Here is a 13,197-nt window from a genome sequence, read left to right as displayed (position 1 = left end):
AGGATTTGAGAAGCCCCACACCCACTCCACCACATCTGGGGGCTCACTTAGAGCCCCAGTAATTCCAGGGAGGGATGGTCATTCCTGGAATCAAAAAGAGCTGCCAGGCCCCTTCCCAGACCCTTCCACTGTGTGTCATTGCCCACCCCCCCCACAGCTTCCACTTACTAAGCACCTACTGTGAGCCAAAGCCTCAGTTTTTATGTGCATCCTTTTGGTTCATCCTGAGGTAGAGGGATCGCTTCTCTCCCCATTTTCCAGATGAGAAAACAAGCCCAGAGAGGTGTAGGAACTCACTAGAGGTCACACAGTCTTGTGACCTGGGATTTCCTCCAGAACCCACTGCTAACCATGACCCCGGGGCTGGCTGTCTTCTTCTTTAAAGGGGCTCATATGCTTCTCCTAAAGCTGATTTTGATGTTGGAAGTGTGTACCGTGTGCCAAGCCCTCTCCAAGTCTCACCTCCTTCATTTGCACGAGAACCCCGGGAGGAAGATGTGAGCAGCTCTGTTTATGGGTGAGGATGTACTTAGGGGTGAGCCAGGGGCAGAGGATGTAGGGAAAGGACTCCAACTGACTGGGTTTCAAATCCTGGCACTGACCTCCTATAACCCGGTGACCTTGGCTGTGCCTCTCCTCGTCTCTGACCCCTGGTCTCTTCTTTAAAATATGCAGCATGATCCTACCTGCTGGGCCTGCTCAGAGGCGGAACAGAAATAATGAAGGTAGAGGCTTTGGCGTGAGGCCTGGCACACAGTAGGTGCCCTAGACCCTTCCTGTAACTGGTTATTATTACTCAAATCACCAGGTCACCCCACCGGCAACTGCAGGACCAGACCCAAGCAATGTCTTTATTACATTTCTTGGTTCCTGAGGACTGGTGGGTAAATAACAAGGGGTCCAGTGTGAGCAACCCCCAGCGCCAGGACAAAGCTCTTCTTTAACAGTACCCAGGGGCAAAGGGTGGTGGTGGGTGGTACTCCTCAGGGAGCCAGTCCTTCTGGGATTCTGCCAAGTCCTTTGTCTCTGGTCTGGACACTTTGGAGGACAGGGCCCTCACTACCGCTTGATGCCAACCCTTGACCCTCGGGGTCGCCTCGCTCCAGCTGGCCAATCTTGAGGCTTTCCTGGATGGGTCGGCTCTGTCTCTCCGATCCTGGGGCCATGAGGGGCTTGCAGGGGACATGGCCACTGAGCTGTCTGTGTCGACGTTATCGTCCCAGTGTGTGTCACCTGACGTGGTCCTTGAGCTGTGTGTCACTGTTGGTGGCCCAGCACTCCAGAGCGAAGACAAGTTCACAGATGGCAGGTGGAATGTCAGCTGCTGCTGGACCCTCTTGCCTGTCTCAGGGAGTGTCTTGAGGTTCCTCCAGAGTTTCCGGCAGGCCTTCTCAAGAGGAGCTTTTGGGGGGCAGGAGGAAGTGGCTTCCTCCGTGGAGACTCTGTCCATCTGTGCTCGTGGCTCCCTTCCCTTTGGCCGGTGAAGCAGGACCGGGCTTGCTGAGGTCTGAAACCAAGAGCAGGTCAGACCTGGGCCATCCCACCCACCAGAGCTCTGAATCTGCCCTGGAGGTTGGGACATGGGTCCCACTCAGACATCTGGAGGGGTGAGAAGGACCCCAAGTGAACCCCCAAACTTGATCCCATGCCCCCTCCCCATCCGCATGAACACCTTCATTATCTCCCCCAGAGACTGGCAAACTCTTTCCATAAAGGGCCAGAGAGTAAATATTTTTAGGTTTGTTGGCCACACAGTCTCTGTTCTGAGGCAACTGAGATGGTTCGTCAACGAGTGAGTGTGCCTGCATTCCAGCAAAACCTGATGGTTGTGCAAATTCCACTTTCATCTGATTTTCACAGCTCATGACATATTACTTTCATTTTTATGCTTTTCGACTGCTCAAAAACATGAAAGCCATGCTTAGCTCATGGGCCAGACAGAAACAGACCAGATGGAGTCCTCAGGCCCTGATCTACTTGGTCATTCAGGTGACCTTGGTGGCAGATGTCGACAATGCCCCATCCATCTCCCTTTGCCCTGAGCACTCAGTGCCCCCAGCTCCACTCCCAAAGGCCAGCAGAGGGGACTCTGGCTGGGGTCCTTCTATGAACCCATGGGAGGCCAGAAGTGCATAGAATTAAAATCTCCCAGGAGTGGCACTTGACCAAGGACTAATGGGAGATGGAGTATCAATACCCCAACTCCTTACCCCTAAGGTGGGATAACCGGAATGCATGTCCCATGCAGAGTTCCAGCCTTCCCGGGGGGAGACCAAACCCTGGCTTCCCACAGGGGAACCTGCTCCCTAACACGCCCTTCCTGCGCCGCCCTCTTCTGTCCCACTTCCCCACTCCCCTACTGGCACATCTTGGGATCACCTCCCAAATAATGGAGGCCCCAGGGACTCAAACCATGACAGCAGCTCGCTTCCCCTCACCCCCCACCTCCAGATTCCCTTCTAAAATGCCTAAAATATCCTCTTCTTGCTCTACCCCCAGGGATCCTTTTCTGGTCCCTCCCAGTCTCTGCCTTGGACAGTCCCTGCCTCCTTCCTGCCACCTCCTTACTGCCATTGCAGTAAGGCTCTCTCATTGCAACTCCCCCTGCACAACTGGACTAGAATGCCAGCTCCTCACCCAGGCCCCAAGGCCCTGCATGACTGGCTCCTGCTGTTCCTGGCCCCTCACCTCCCAGGGACCTCCCTTTCATTTACCCCACTCCATACACACACTGGCTATTGTTGTTCTTTTGATTTGCAAATACACTGAGCCTCAGGACCTTTGCATGTGCTCTTTTCTCTGCCTGAAACACCCTCCCTGCATCACTGTGTGTGACTGACTCCTCCTTATCCTATGCATCCCAGGTCTACACCACCTCCCCCAGGAGGTCTTCCCTGACTGTTCCCTTCATCACTTAGCTCCATACCCACTGATGTTCATCCTACCAGCCTGTTTCATTGCCACTATTATCAGAACTTCCTTGCCATGTGGGGGCATGGAGGACACCACTCACTATCACAGTCTGATAGGAGATGCAGACAGGAAACATGAAAACCTACAAATAAACTTTTAACCCACAAAAAGACCAGTTAAATTATGAATACCTCCCAGAGCTCACAGTCTGATAGGGGAGGCAGGCAGGAAACATGAAAATGCACAAATTTTTAACCCACAAAAAGACTTTTTAAATTGTAAGGAGAGCTCTGCAGTGAATAAACAGAGTGAGGTGATGGAGAATGCAGAGGGGACTACTTCCAGTCTGGAGTCTGGAGAGGGAGACACTTGAAGAATTGAAGAAAGAAGCCAGGCATAGGAAATCTGGGAGCAGAGCACACACAGCATGTGCAAAGGCCCTGAGTTGGGTGGCACCAACATGTGCAAAGTTCCTGAGGTGGGACCAGCACATGCAAAGGTCCTGAGGCTAGCTTGATGCATCAGAACAACAGAAAGGATAACAGAGAGGCTGGAGCTGGTCTGGTGCTGGACACAAGGAGTAGCTGAGGTCACCGTTTGGATTTTCATTGCAGTGTCTTGAAAAATCACTGGAAGGTTTTATATTTGGAGCTATAGGGTCTAATTTTTCACTCTAGAAAGTCTCCTCTGTCAGCTGTTGGCCACTTCTGCCCCTGCCCCACCACTGTATTGGAGATGCAAGTTTTCTGTCACATACCTTCTCAGGTGCAGCCCTGGGATAGGAGGAGGAAGGATTCTGATGTTCCCTGGGGACATGGGCGGGGCTGGTGACTTCCTCAGTCAGTGCATTGGAGTAAAGGAAGAGATCCTCATAATCCAAGTTCTCTGGATCCTTCTGTAGGGCACAGGGCGTGTACTGCTCAGCCCCAAGGAGGGAGATGGGGGTGGTCCCAGGGTCCCAGACAAACCCTAGAAGGTGGTGCTCAGGAGCTGCCTTGCCCATGAACCTTGTATGGAAGCCTGCCCCTCCCACAGTAGCTTCGGAGGGTAGGAGCAACCCCCCCACCCCGCCGCCATCCCCTTCCACTCCCATGAGCCTTCTAAGGAGATATATTATTCCTATAGATCAGCCAAGTTATACCCCCACAAATGAGCCCTTGTGACAAATTAGCCTGGGGGGCTGGGGTGAGGCAAGGAAGGGGGACCAGAAGGGGTGGGGCTGTGGGAGGGCAGGGACCACAAGCAAGACAGAATCACAAGAGGCTGAATGGGGAGCAAAATGAGTCTGGGGGCTTGGCCCCTGCGAGAGCAGCTACAGTCCCCCAGGGGTTCCAACCCTTACCTGCCCACAGGGCTGGGTCAGCAGTTCCCTGTGTGGCCGCACAGGCTGCTGCTGGTGGAATGTGACTAGGGCGTCCAGCGAGGCATGGGCCTTCTCTTCCCCAGGGATCATGAAGCTCCCATCTTCCAGAAGCTTCACCATGAAGTGGCGGCAGCAGCTCTGGGCTCTGCGGTGACACTGCTGGGACTAGAAATCCTATTCCTCCTCCTTCCGACCCCATCTCCCACCACCCCCTCCCCCAGCTGGTGGCACTGAGGCTGCAGCTCTAATGTTTAGGTTCCTAGAAGCCTTCTGCATTTTTTTAGCCATGTGACACTGGTACTAACTACACTGTACCTCGGTTTCCCCATCTATAATGTGGGGCTACTAAGGCTGACCTCGGGATTTCTCATGAAAATGGAATAAGCTACCGCAGATAAAAGCTTAGCTTGGTGTCTAGCTGGAGTCAAAGGATCGGTAGAAGTGATGGTAGTGAAAACCAGAGTCAGGCCTCCACACTAAGTCTATGCACCTGGCACACAGCAGGTCCTCAATAAATGGTCTATTAATGGATGGATGCACTTATTAATGGCCCACTATGTGCTTAGTATATCTCATTTAATTTTCACAACAGTCTGAATGACTTTAGCATTCTTATATTAGAGATGAGGACTTTGGGGAAGGCACAGATAGGTTGAGTAACTTGTCCAAGGTCACACAGCACGTAAGTGGCAGAGTCAAGCCTTAGACTGTGTGACTCAGGACCGAAACTTTCCCCATGGTGGGTAACTCTCCAGTGAAGCCATGGGATTTTTTTTTTTTTTTTTTTTTAATTCCTTTGGCCTGGAGTCCTTTTTGAAAAGTGGTTTGTGTTGTTGAATCCTGTGGGACGCCCGGTCAGGTTTTGAGGCCTTATGGAGCTGGACTGCCCTAAGTTTCCTTAACATGTCCCTGCGGGTGGAGTCACAGAGTTGCCAAGCAGATGGCTGAATGGGGAGAGGTGGTTAGGGGAGGGCAGCAGCCGTTCTTGGGGTCCCAGCAGCCCCTGTTCTCAGACACATAGGTTGTTACCATCAAGCCCCCATCTGCTGGTTATAGCCGGGACTGCAGCTGCTCACTGCAGCCAGATTTGGCTAGAACTTTACACCAGCTGCTCTCTGAGCAGTTGTGGCATGATACACCCCTTCCCTCCTCCCAGAAAACCCTGGAGCCCTCCCACCCCTTCCCTGGCCCCTAGCCCGGGCCTTACTTGTAGGACAGCGTGTAGCCAACGTGGCTGTGACTCACTCTAATGAGAAAGGATCCCAGTGGCTCTAACTCCAGCAAATTCTCGGCATCCCTGGAAGGACAGACACAGGAGGGAGATGTGCACCCGTCATCCCAGGACTGAACAAACCTAAACCCCTTTGTTGTGGTGGTTTCACACCTTGGGATTCTCAGGCACATGGATGTTCCCATCATGGGCAGAAGGCCTCTGATGACTTTGACCCCAGGACAGAATTTCTTCTATACCCCACCACCCTTGCCTGCCTTCCTGATGTCTGAAATGCCCTCATACCCAGTAACTTCTCACCAAATTACTACTAGTATTCACCATCATCGTGACTATGATTATCCTGGGGTCACAGAGAGGAAGAAGGTGGCCTTCTATAGGACAAGATGGGGAGACTTGGGACCCAAGCTGTCTACTCCAAAAGCTGCTGACCACGTGTAGCTACTGCGCACTTAAAATGTGGTTTTTAAGATGCGCTTTTGGCATAGGATACCAGAGGTTCAAGACTTACTATAGGATAAAGGAATGGATACTATCTCATGAGTGAGCCTTTAGTGCTCATGTTGAAACGGTAATATCCTGGATATACTGGGTTGAAGAAAAGGTAAGATTAAAATTAATTCTGCCTGTTTCTTTTTCCTTCTTTTACTATAGCTACTAAAAGCTAAAATTGCAACATGTGGCTCACATTATATTCTTAGGGGTGCCCCCACCCCAAAACTCAGAGATGGTGGCCAATCTGCCCTCTTTGTGGCTTTTGTGACATTCTCTCAATGTCTCTAGGCTAATGGTGGCCATAGATGTTCTCTTCATTTGTTTGAGAACTGAGGGGGTGAACTAATGAGATGTATTTGTTCATGTCCTCAGAACTCAGACCAGTGTAGAAAGTGCATGTAGGTCATGTCCCTGATGGACGGAGAGCAGCTGTTTGGGACACTGTGTTAAGGGTGATTCAGAGGCTGCACCCTGCCATGATTGATGGTGGATGCCTGGCTTCGGAGGATGGGTCCCTGGCAGTGCTGATCTGGTGGCCACTAGTATAGAGAAAGCTGAGGTTCAGGGATGGGAAGTAGCTGGCCCACGTCCCACACCGAGTCCCCACCTGCCCAGGACTTTAGAGCTCTTTTCACCAAGCCAAGCTGAGTCCAGAATTCTGTAGAAAATCTTCCCAGGAGGCAGACAACTAAAGAGGGTGAAGGGCATGGTGGAAGGTGTGTGTGTGTCCTTACTCTCTCGAGATGGCACCGTGGAACCATGCAGGGACCCCTTCTTGGGAGAGCTGAACCACCTGCGTCTGCACAAACCAGTCCAGTCGAGGGGGCAGTGGTGGGGGAAGTTTTCCTGCCTCTGTCATGGCTTTCTGGGGAGCGGTTACCTGGCAGCAGGAGGGAGGAGAGAGAGTCAAGCCTGGTCCACCTCCTGTACTTTGCTCTGTTCTTACAGCTCATGGTGCCTCCTCCTGGGGTAAGTCCTCCAAGCGGATGAGAGCAACAGGCTTGAAACTGGCTTGTGTTTCTTGAGCACCTACTATGCATTCATTCATTGGCTTCTTCCAAAAATCCTCCCAGAATTTTTCCTTGTCCTTCTATTCTTATTACACTATTACGAGTTAGAAAGCTCCCTTTATAAATAGATGCATTTAAGCTTAAAAACTGACTTTACTGAGGGGCACCTGGGTGGCACAGTCGGGTAAGCACCGACTCTTGGTTTTGGCTCAGGGTGCAATTTCAGGGTCCCGAGATCAAGCTCTGCATTAGGCTCCACATTCAGCATGGGGTCTGCTAGAGATTCTCTCCCCCTCTCCCTCTGTCCCTCCTGCTGGTGCACACAACTCTCTCTCTTTCTCTCTCAAATACTTTTTTAAAAGATGAACTGACTTTATTTAAATAAATATCAACATCCCAGGAGCTATGGGGACATGGCAAAATGGTAAGTGAAGGGGCACCTGGGTGGCTCAGTGGGTTGAGCTTCTGCCTTCGCTCAAGTCATGATCAAGTCATGATCTAGACCTGGGATCGAGCCCCGCATCGGGCTGTCTGCTCAGCAGGGAGCCTGCTTCCCCCTCTCTCTCTTCCTGCCTCTCTGCCCACTTGTGATCTCTGCCTGTCAAATAAATAAATAAAATCTTAAAAAGAAAATGGTAAGTGAAGAAACACTAGAGAGTTGTGGCCCTGAGTAACTTCCTTTGCTCCCAACATCATCATGTCTGGTGGCACCAAAGCCACATCTGTAATGTGTCAGGGACAACAACATTAATTCACATGAGTTTTGACAGTTTTAAGCTCAAGGTAACACTGGAATTGTGAGCCAATGACAGGGAGCTGAAGAAAAAGAATAGTTCTGATTTTTAAAAAATTATTTTTAAAAGATTTTATTTATTGGATGCCTGGGTGGCTCAGTTGGTCAAGCAACTGCCTTCAGCTCAGGTCATGATCCTGGAGTCCCAGGATCGAGTCCCGCATCAGGATCCCAGCTCCGTGGGGAATCTGCATCTCCCTCTGACCTTCTCCCCTCTCACGCTCTCTCTCACTGTCTCTCTTTCTCTCTCTCCAATAAATAAATAAATAAAATCTTAAGATTTTATTTATTTATTGGACAGAGAGAGACACAGCGAGAGAGGGAACACAAGCCTGGGGAATGGGAGAGGGAGAAGCAGGCTTCCTGCTGAGCAGGGAGCTCGAAGCTGGGCTCCATCCCAGGACCATGGGATCATGACCTGAGCAGAAGGGCAGACACTTAACCAACTGAGCCACCCAGGCGCCCCAATAGTCCTGACTTGTAAAAGAGTATCAAATCAGTGCAAAACCAGCCACAGGGTCATGCCCTGCTGGGTGGTCTGCTCAGAACCCTTCACGGTCACCCTTAATTCTGTCCCTAACCTGGCCTACCCCCTACGCTGGCCCTATCTAATGTTTCAATATTGCAGAAGGTCATTATTACTGGGCTGTTTCCAGAGGTGGGGACATATTGACTAACCTGGTCAATATTGACTTTCTTCTGCCAGAAGACAGATGCTGAGCACGCCCTCCCGGGAGAGGCCCAAAGGCATTCTGGGATGAGTAAAATTAAAGAGATCTATTAAGAAATATTTAATAAAGTAGGGTGACAAAGCAAAGAGCCTGGAATCAGAGTCAGATAGCCTGGGTTCCAGCCCCAGCTCCCCCACTCAGCTGCTGTGTGACTTGAGTAAGTCACTTAATATCTCTGTACCTTTAGTTTCATCTGTAGTTTGGGGATATGACGATATTTGCCTGGGAAAATACAGTTTATTGTATTCAGAACTATGCGCTCTGTGTATATGATAAATATTCATGAATCCAGTAGTGTCCAGGTTTGTTCTTTTTTCTACCTGGGAGAACTCCTAGTTATCCTTCAAGACCCAGCAAAATTATCCCCTCCTCCAGGCAGCTTTCCTGTCTCTTCCCCTAGACAAAGCCTTGGCCTCCTTCTCTGTCTCCCATCTTCCCCTCTGCTCCTGCCCAAGTTTTGCCTAGCCTTGCCTCGTGGAGGTCAAGTGTCTGCCGTGCAGTGTGAGTCCTGATGGCTGGTTTTTCTTTCTGTTAATTCAAGTGCCTGACTTAAGCTTTGACTGCCAAGTCATCTGCTTGAACTCACTGAAGTCTATCACGAATAAACACATTGAGAGCTGCACAACTAGATAAAGAGCCAGTATTCCCCCCCTCCCCCGGTTTCTTCCCCCACCCCCACAGCCCCACCACGAGGCTCCTTTATTTCAGACATTCTAGTTGATTTCGATAACTGGCCATTTGGATCATTTCCCCCCGCTTCTTTCTTTTCTTTTTTCCTTCTTCCCATGCTTCAAATTCCTGCTCTTGTTATACATTCACTAATAAGGAGCCCCCCAAACCCTAGCCACCCCCCCCAAGCCCAATAAAAGCAGAACCCCAGGGCCATGTGCGCTGGCTTGGTCCCTCTCTACAACCTGGTTGTGTGCCCCCTGGACATACCAGGGCTAGTAAGTAATAGATTTTTTTCTTCAAAGTTTCCAGATGGTTATGGCTGATGGTCAGCTTGCGATCCTAAGAACCACAGGGGTCAGTCCTGTTGTCACACTGGTTTGGCAAGGGGAGACGTGAGTGGGAAGCTCAGGGGCCTGGGCGAGCGCCCGAGTCATTTACTATCAATCGGCCGAGATGCACAAAGCACTGTGTCTGTTTCTGTCTCCCCCATATCAAGGGCGCCCAGAGACCTGGCCCAGGGCTAGGTCATTTTGGATTTTTCTGGGTCCCCAGTACTACCTGGTGCTGGGCAGGCACAGACGAGTGTGCAGGGGTGTCTGGTGATGAACATCCAGGGATGAATGAATCCGTATAAGTTCTGACCTCCTGACCCAGACACTGGGGCTTCCCCATCTCCTTGTCCCCCACACTCCAGCCCTAAGGGATATCCTTGTTCTACCCCAAACTGACCAAGCTCTCTTACCCTCCACACCTTGGTCCATGCTATTTCCCTGCCAGGTATGCCCTCCCCCCAGCCCCAGCTCCGTTTTTCAATGGTCTGCTCCCACTGGAAATTCCTTCTGCTTTCCTGGTCTCTACCACCTTGTCCCTCCTTCTGGCCCAGCCTGGCTCTCACGCTCTGTTTCTAGAAATCTGGGATGACGCTGAGGCCCTCGGGGGGCCGGGCCTCACCCAGCATGGGGCAGGCCCAGAAGTGGGCGTGTGGCTGGCTAAGGGACTCCCACCCTGCACTTACCTGGGAGACCCCTGGTCAGCCAACGCCCTCACTCTTGCTGTCCTCAGAGCCTGCAGGAGCCTTGGTTTCGATTCAGGGTCTGCACGTCAGTGGGGTGGGGCTACTGCCCCCAGGCTGTTCCTGTTTCCTTAAGTAGGTGAGCCCTAGGGGCGGGACTGGGACTCTGCTGATTGCCCTGGGTCTGCTATGCAGTCCAGCAAAGCCTCTGAGTAGCTTCACCCACGGCAAGCCTTTATTGAGCACTGTTTATCTGTGTGCCAGATCCTTAGGGGACAGAGAGGGACCCCAAGAGGTGCAAGCCCCACCCCTCCTGGCATCTATAATCTAGCAAGCGATGAAGAAGAGTAAGAAATGATTAATGTTTTAAAGGAGACAGCCTCTCAGGAAGGAGGGTCTGGAGTTGCAAGAACCCCAGAGGGGGTTTAAACTGATCTGGAGGAAGCGGCGCTTTGGGAGTTAACTTGATTGTGAGGTGCAGAAAGAGAGGGCTATAGGTGGAGGGAAGAGCACAGGCAAAGGCCTGAGGCAGGGTCAAACCTGGACAGGCTGGGGCCTCCTTATGCACATGGGGCCCCATTATGACTTCCTCTGTAACAAAACACACCACTAAAACCACATTTAAAATGATATTTTATGATGGCATTGGCATCTAGTCCAGGCTGGATTATTATATATTCGTTATTATTGTATTCATTTCTTTTCTTCTGATTTTAGGAAACTAAGACATGCTAGGGAGCCCTACTCGCCCCCCCCCCCCGCCCCCTGTAGGCCATGAGTGTAGGAGCTTGTGTCTAACGGACCAGGCAGGCCCGGATGTGAGCCAGCTGCACCTCCTTCCCCAGCACAGGGGCCAAACCACTTCCTTCTCCCCTTTCAGGCAGAAATAGCCCAGATCCTCGTGGCTGAGCTGGGGGCCTCCCCCGGGGGCTTATCACCCTGGGCCAGCCAGTCTAGATAGCTCCCGCTGCAGGCTCAAGGTCGGTGGGGGGTGGCCTTGTCTGGAGTCTATGGGTCCACAAGTCCCAAGCGGGAGACACATGGGATGTGGCCTCTTACTCACCCGACTGGATAGGCTTGGGTGACTTGCTCAACCTCCCTGGGGCTCGGTTGCCTCAACTGTGAAGTGGGCATGATTACGGCCCCCCTTAATCACGGGATGATGGCAGGAGTGACAGTCATCAAGCCTGCGGCGTGGGGCTCAGTTGAGAGTAAAATCAGGACTCTTCACTGTGACTTAATCTGATGCCTTTGGGCCTGGCTGGGGACACAGAAGCCCGGGCTCGGGACTGCACAGCCTGGCCACCTTGTGCTACTTGTGTCACCTCTGTGCCCTCCGCAGCCCGGTGAGTCAGTTCCCAGCCCTGATGGTAAGGAGCAATGCTGTTGGGGAGGGGCTCGCACTAGCCCAAGAGACCCTTTCACCTTCCAAATCCTGGCCTCGTTCGCATATGGTGCAGTCTCCAGAAACATGGAGGGTCTCAGGCCACTTCTGGCCCTGCCCCCTGAGGCTCTACCACAGAGGGCTCTCCCCAGTAAGTTTGACCCACTTGGGGGACATGGTCTTACACAAACCGAAGTCCTCCCCTGAGAATGTCACAAGAGAATCATCCCCAGCCCTTGGTGACCATAGTCCCCAAAACTGTGAGCAGACGGGTGGCCCCAGAGAAACTTCTGGAAGAGGACCAGCAGGGGGATATGGATCTGGGACTGCAAGGCCCCTCCCGCTCTGGTGTAGCTCTGGGCTTTTCACTGGAGGCGTCAGCTAGCAAGTAGAACTTTCCTGGCCCCACGTGGGGTGGCTCCTGGGGCAGGGACCACAGTGCCCTCTCAGCCCTGCAGACAGGCTGATCTTGATGTGTTTTCAACCATCCCACTGTCCTATGTGGCTTTCATTCTATTCACGAATTCCTTCACTCCACAAACATTGGCTGAGTCCCAACTGGAGGCACCATGCTAGATGCTGGCGACGGAGCAGATAGGACCAGCACTGTCCCTGCCCAGCCGGAGCCTGCAGTCCACCGGGAGATGGTTACTGCACGAGCCCCCATGAGGGAAAGGCTTGCACAAGAGGGAACAGCATGGGCAAAGGCTTGGGTTAGGAATACACCAGGCACGCTAGACAAACAGGCAGCTTGGGGGCCCAAAAGGTGGAAATAAGCGAACGCCCACTGGTACATGAACAGATCAAGAGAACATGGTCCGTGCACACGACGAACATCACTCAGCCATAAAAAGGAATGCAGCCCCTATATACCACAACAGGATGAGTCTAGAGAACCACGTGGAGCAGAAGAGGCCTGATCCAAAAGGCCATACGGTGTTAAGATTTCATTTACACAGTGTCCAGAACAGACAAATACAGAGACAGAAAGACTAATGGCTGTGGGGGGCTGCGGGATGGGGAGTGACTCCTCATCTTGGGGATGTGGTGACGAAAACATTCCAAAATGGACTGTGGCGACAGTCGTGCAACTCTGGGAACACACTGAAGACTGCTTACTTGCACCTTGGTTTGTGGGCAGATGGTTCCGTGTGTGAATTACATCTCAATTAAGATGTTATGGAAAAAACTAAGAAGTCATGTCATCTCTGCTGGTTCAAGAGGACAAGACCCGAGGAGCCACTTCTCTGCGTGCCACTGCATCAAAGCCCTAGTGACTGCAGAAAAGCGCGGGTCTAACGCAGGTCTGAGTTCAAGGACACCAGGCCTGACCTGGTTGGGAGCAACGGGGACAAAACAGGGGCCTCATGGGGCAAATGCTTTGAGCTCAGAGCCAGAGCTATTTCTCTGACTTGTGCCCTGTAGAGAGACAAGATGTGAAGGGAGGTGGGAGTTTTCCTCCGGGGGTGCAAGACGGATAGTGAGGCTAACAATGAGGACGATGAGGACGACGTGGCCGGCGGCTCACCTCCCAGTGCTTACCGGGCGCCCATCCCAGTCTGAGATGCACTAGCTTGCTGGCTCGTGCCTATT

General features: G+C 52.0%; 1 protein-coding gene across 4 annotated transcripts; it reads right to left on the bottom strand.

The window, feature by feature from the left end:
* Positions 1 to 825: 825 nt before the first annotated feature.
* Positions 826 to 10,328, bottom strand: HSH2D (hematopoietic SH2 domain containing). Of its 4 annotated transcripts, none has more exons than XM_032314424.1 (7): positions 10,224 to 10,328; positions 8,484 to 8,557; positions 6,737 to 6,882; positions 5,484 to 5,573; positions 4,256 to 4,421; positions 3,671 to 3,808; positions 826 to 1,507 (listed from the first exon to the last, which is right to left on the bottom strand). In XM_032314424.1, the coding sequence occupies exons 3-7, from the start codon at positions 6,859 to 6,861 to the stop codon at positions 941 to 943; spliced, it is 1,086 nt and encodes a 361-aa protein (XP_032170315.1). In that variant the 5' UTR covers positions 6,862 to 6,882; positions 8,484 to 8,557; positions 10,224 to 10,328; the 3' UTR covers positions 826 to 940. The 4 variants fall into 4 exon arrangements, with proteins under 4 accessions (XP_032170315.1, XP_032170326.1, XP_032170332.1 ...); XM_032314435.1 differs by having other exon boundaries at positions 4,256 to 4,441; positions 5,522 to 5,573; XM_032314441.1 differs by having other exon boundaries at positions 4,256 to 4,432; positions 5,522 to 5,573.
* Positions 10,329 to 13,197: the final 2,869 nt, after the last annotated feature.

Source organism: Mustela erminea, chromosome 1 (assembly GCF_009829155.1).
Source record: "Mustela erminea isolate mMusErm1 chromosome 1, mMusErm1.Pri, whole genome shotgun sequence".
NCBI lineage: Eukaryota > Metazoa > Chordata > Mammalia > Carnivora > Mustelidae > Mustela > Mustela erminea.
This window is presented reverse-complemented; position numbering and strand designations above follow the sequence as displayed.

Coding starts and splice junctions, on each gene's coding strand:
- HSH2D (XM_032314424.1), bottom strand. CDS start 6,861: ATGACAGAGGCAGGAAAACTTCCCCCACCACTGCCCCCTCGACTGGAC. Junction 4,422..5,483: donor GGCTACACGCTGTCCTACAA/GTAAGGCCCGGG, acceptor GTGTCACCGCAG/AGCCCAGAGCTGCTGCCGCC. Junction 3,809..4,255: donor TGACCCAGCCCTGTGGGCAG/GTAAGGGTTGGA, acceptor TGTGCCCTACAG/AAGGATCCAGAGAACTTGGA.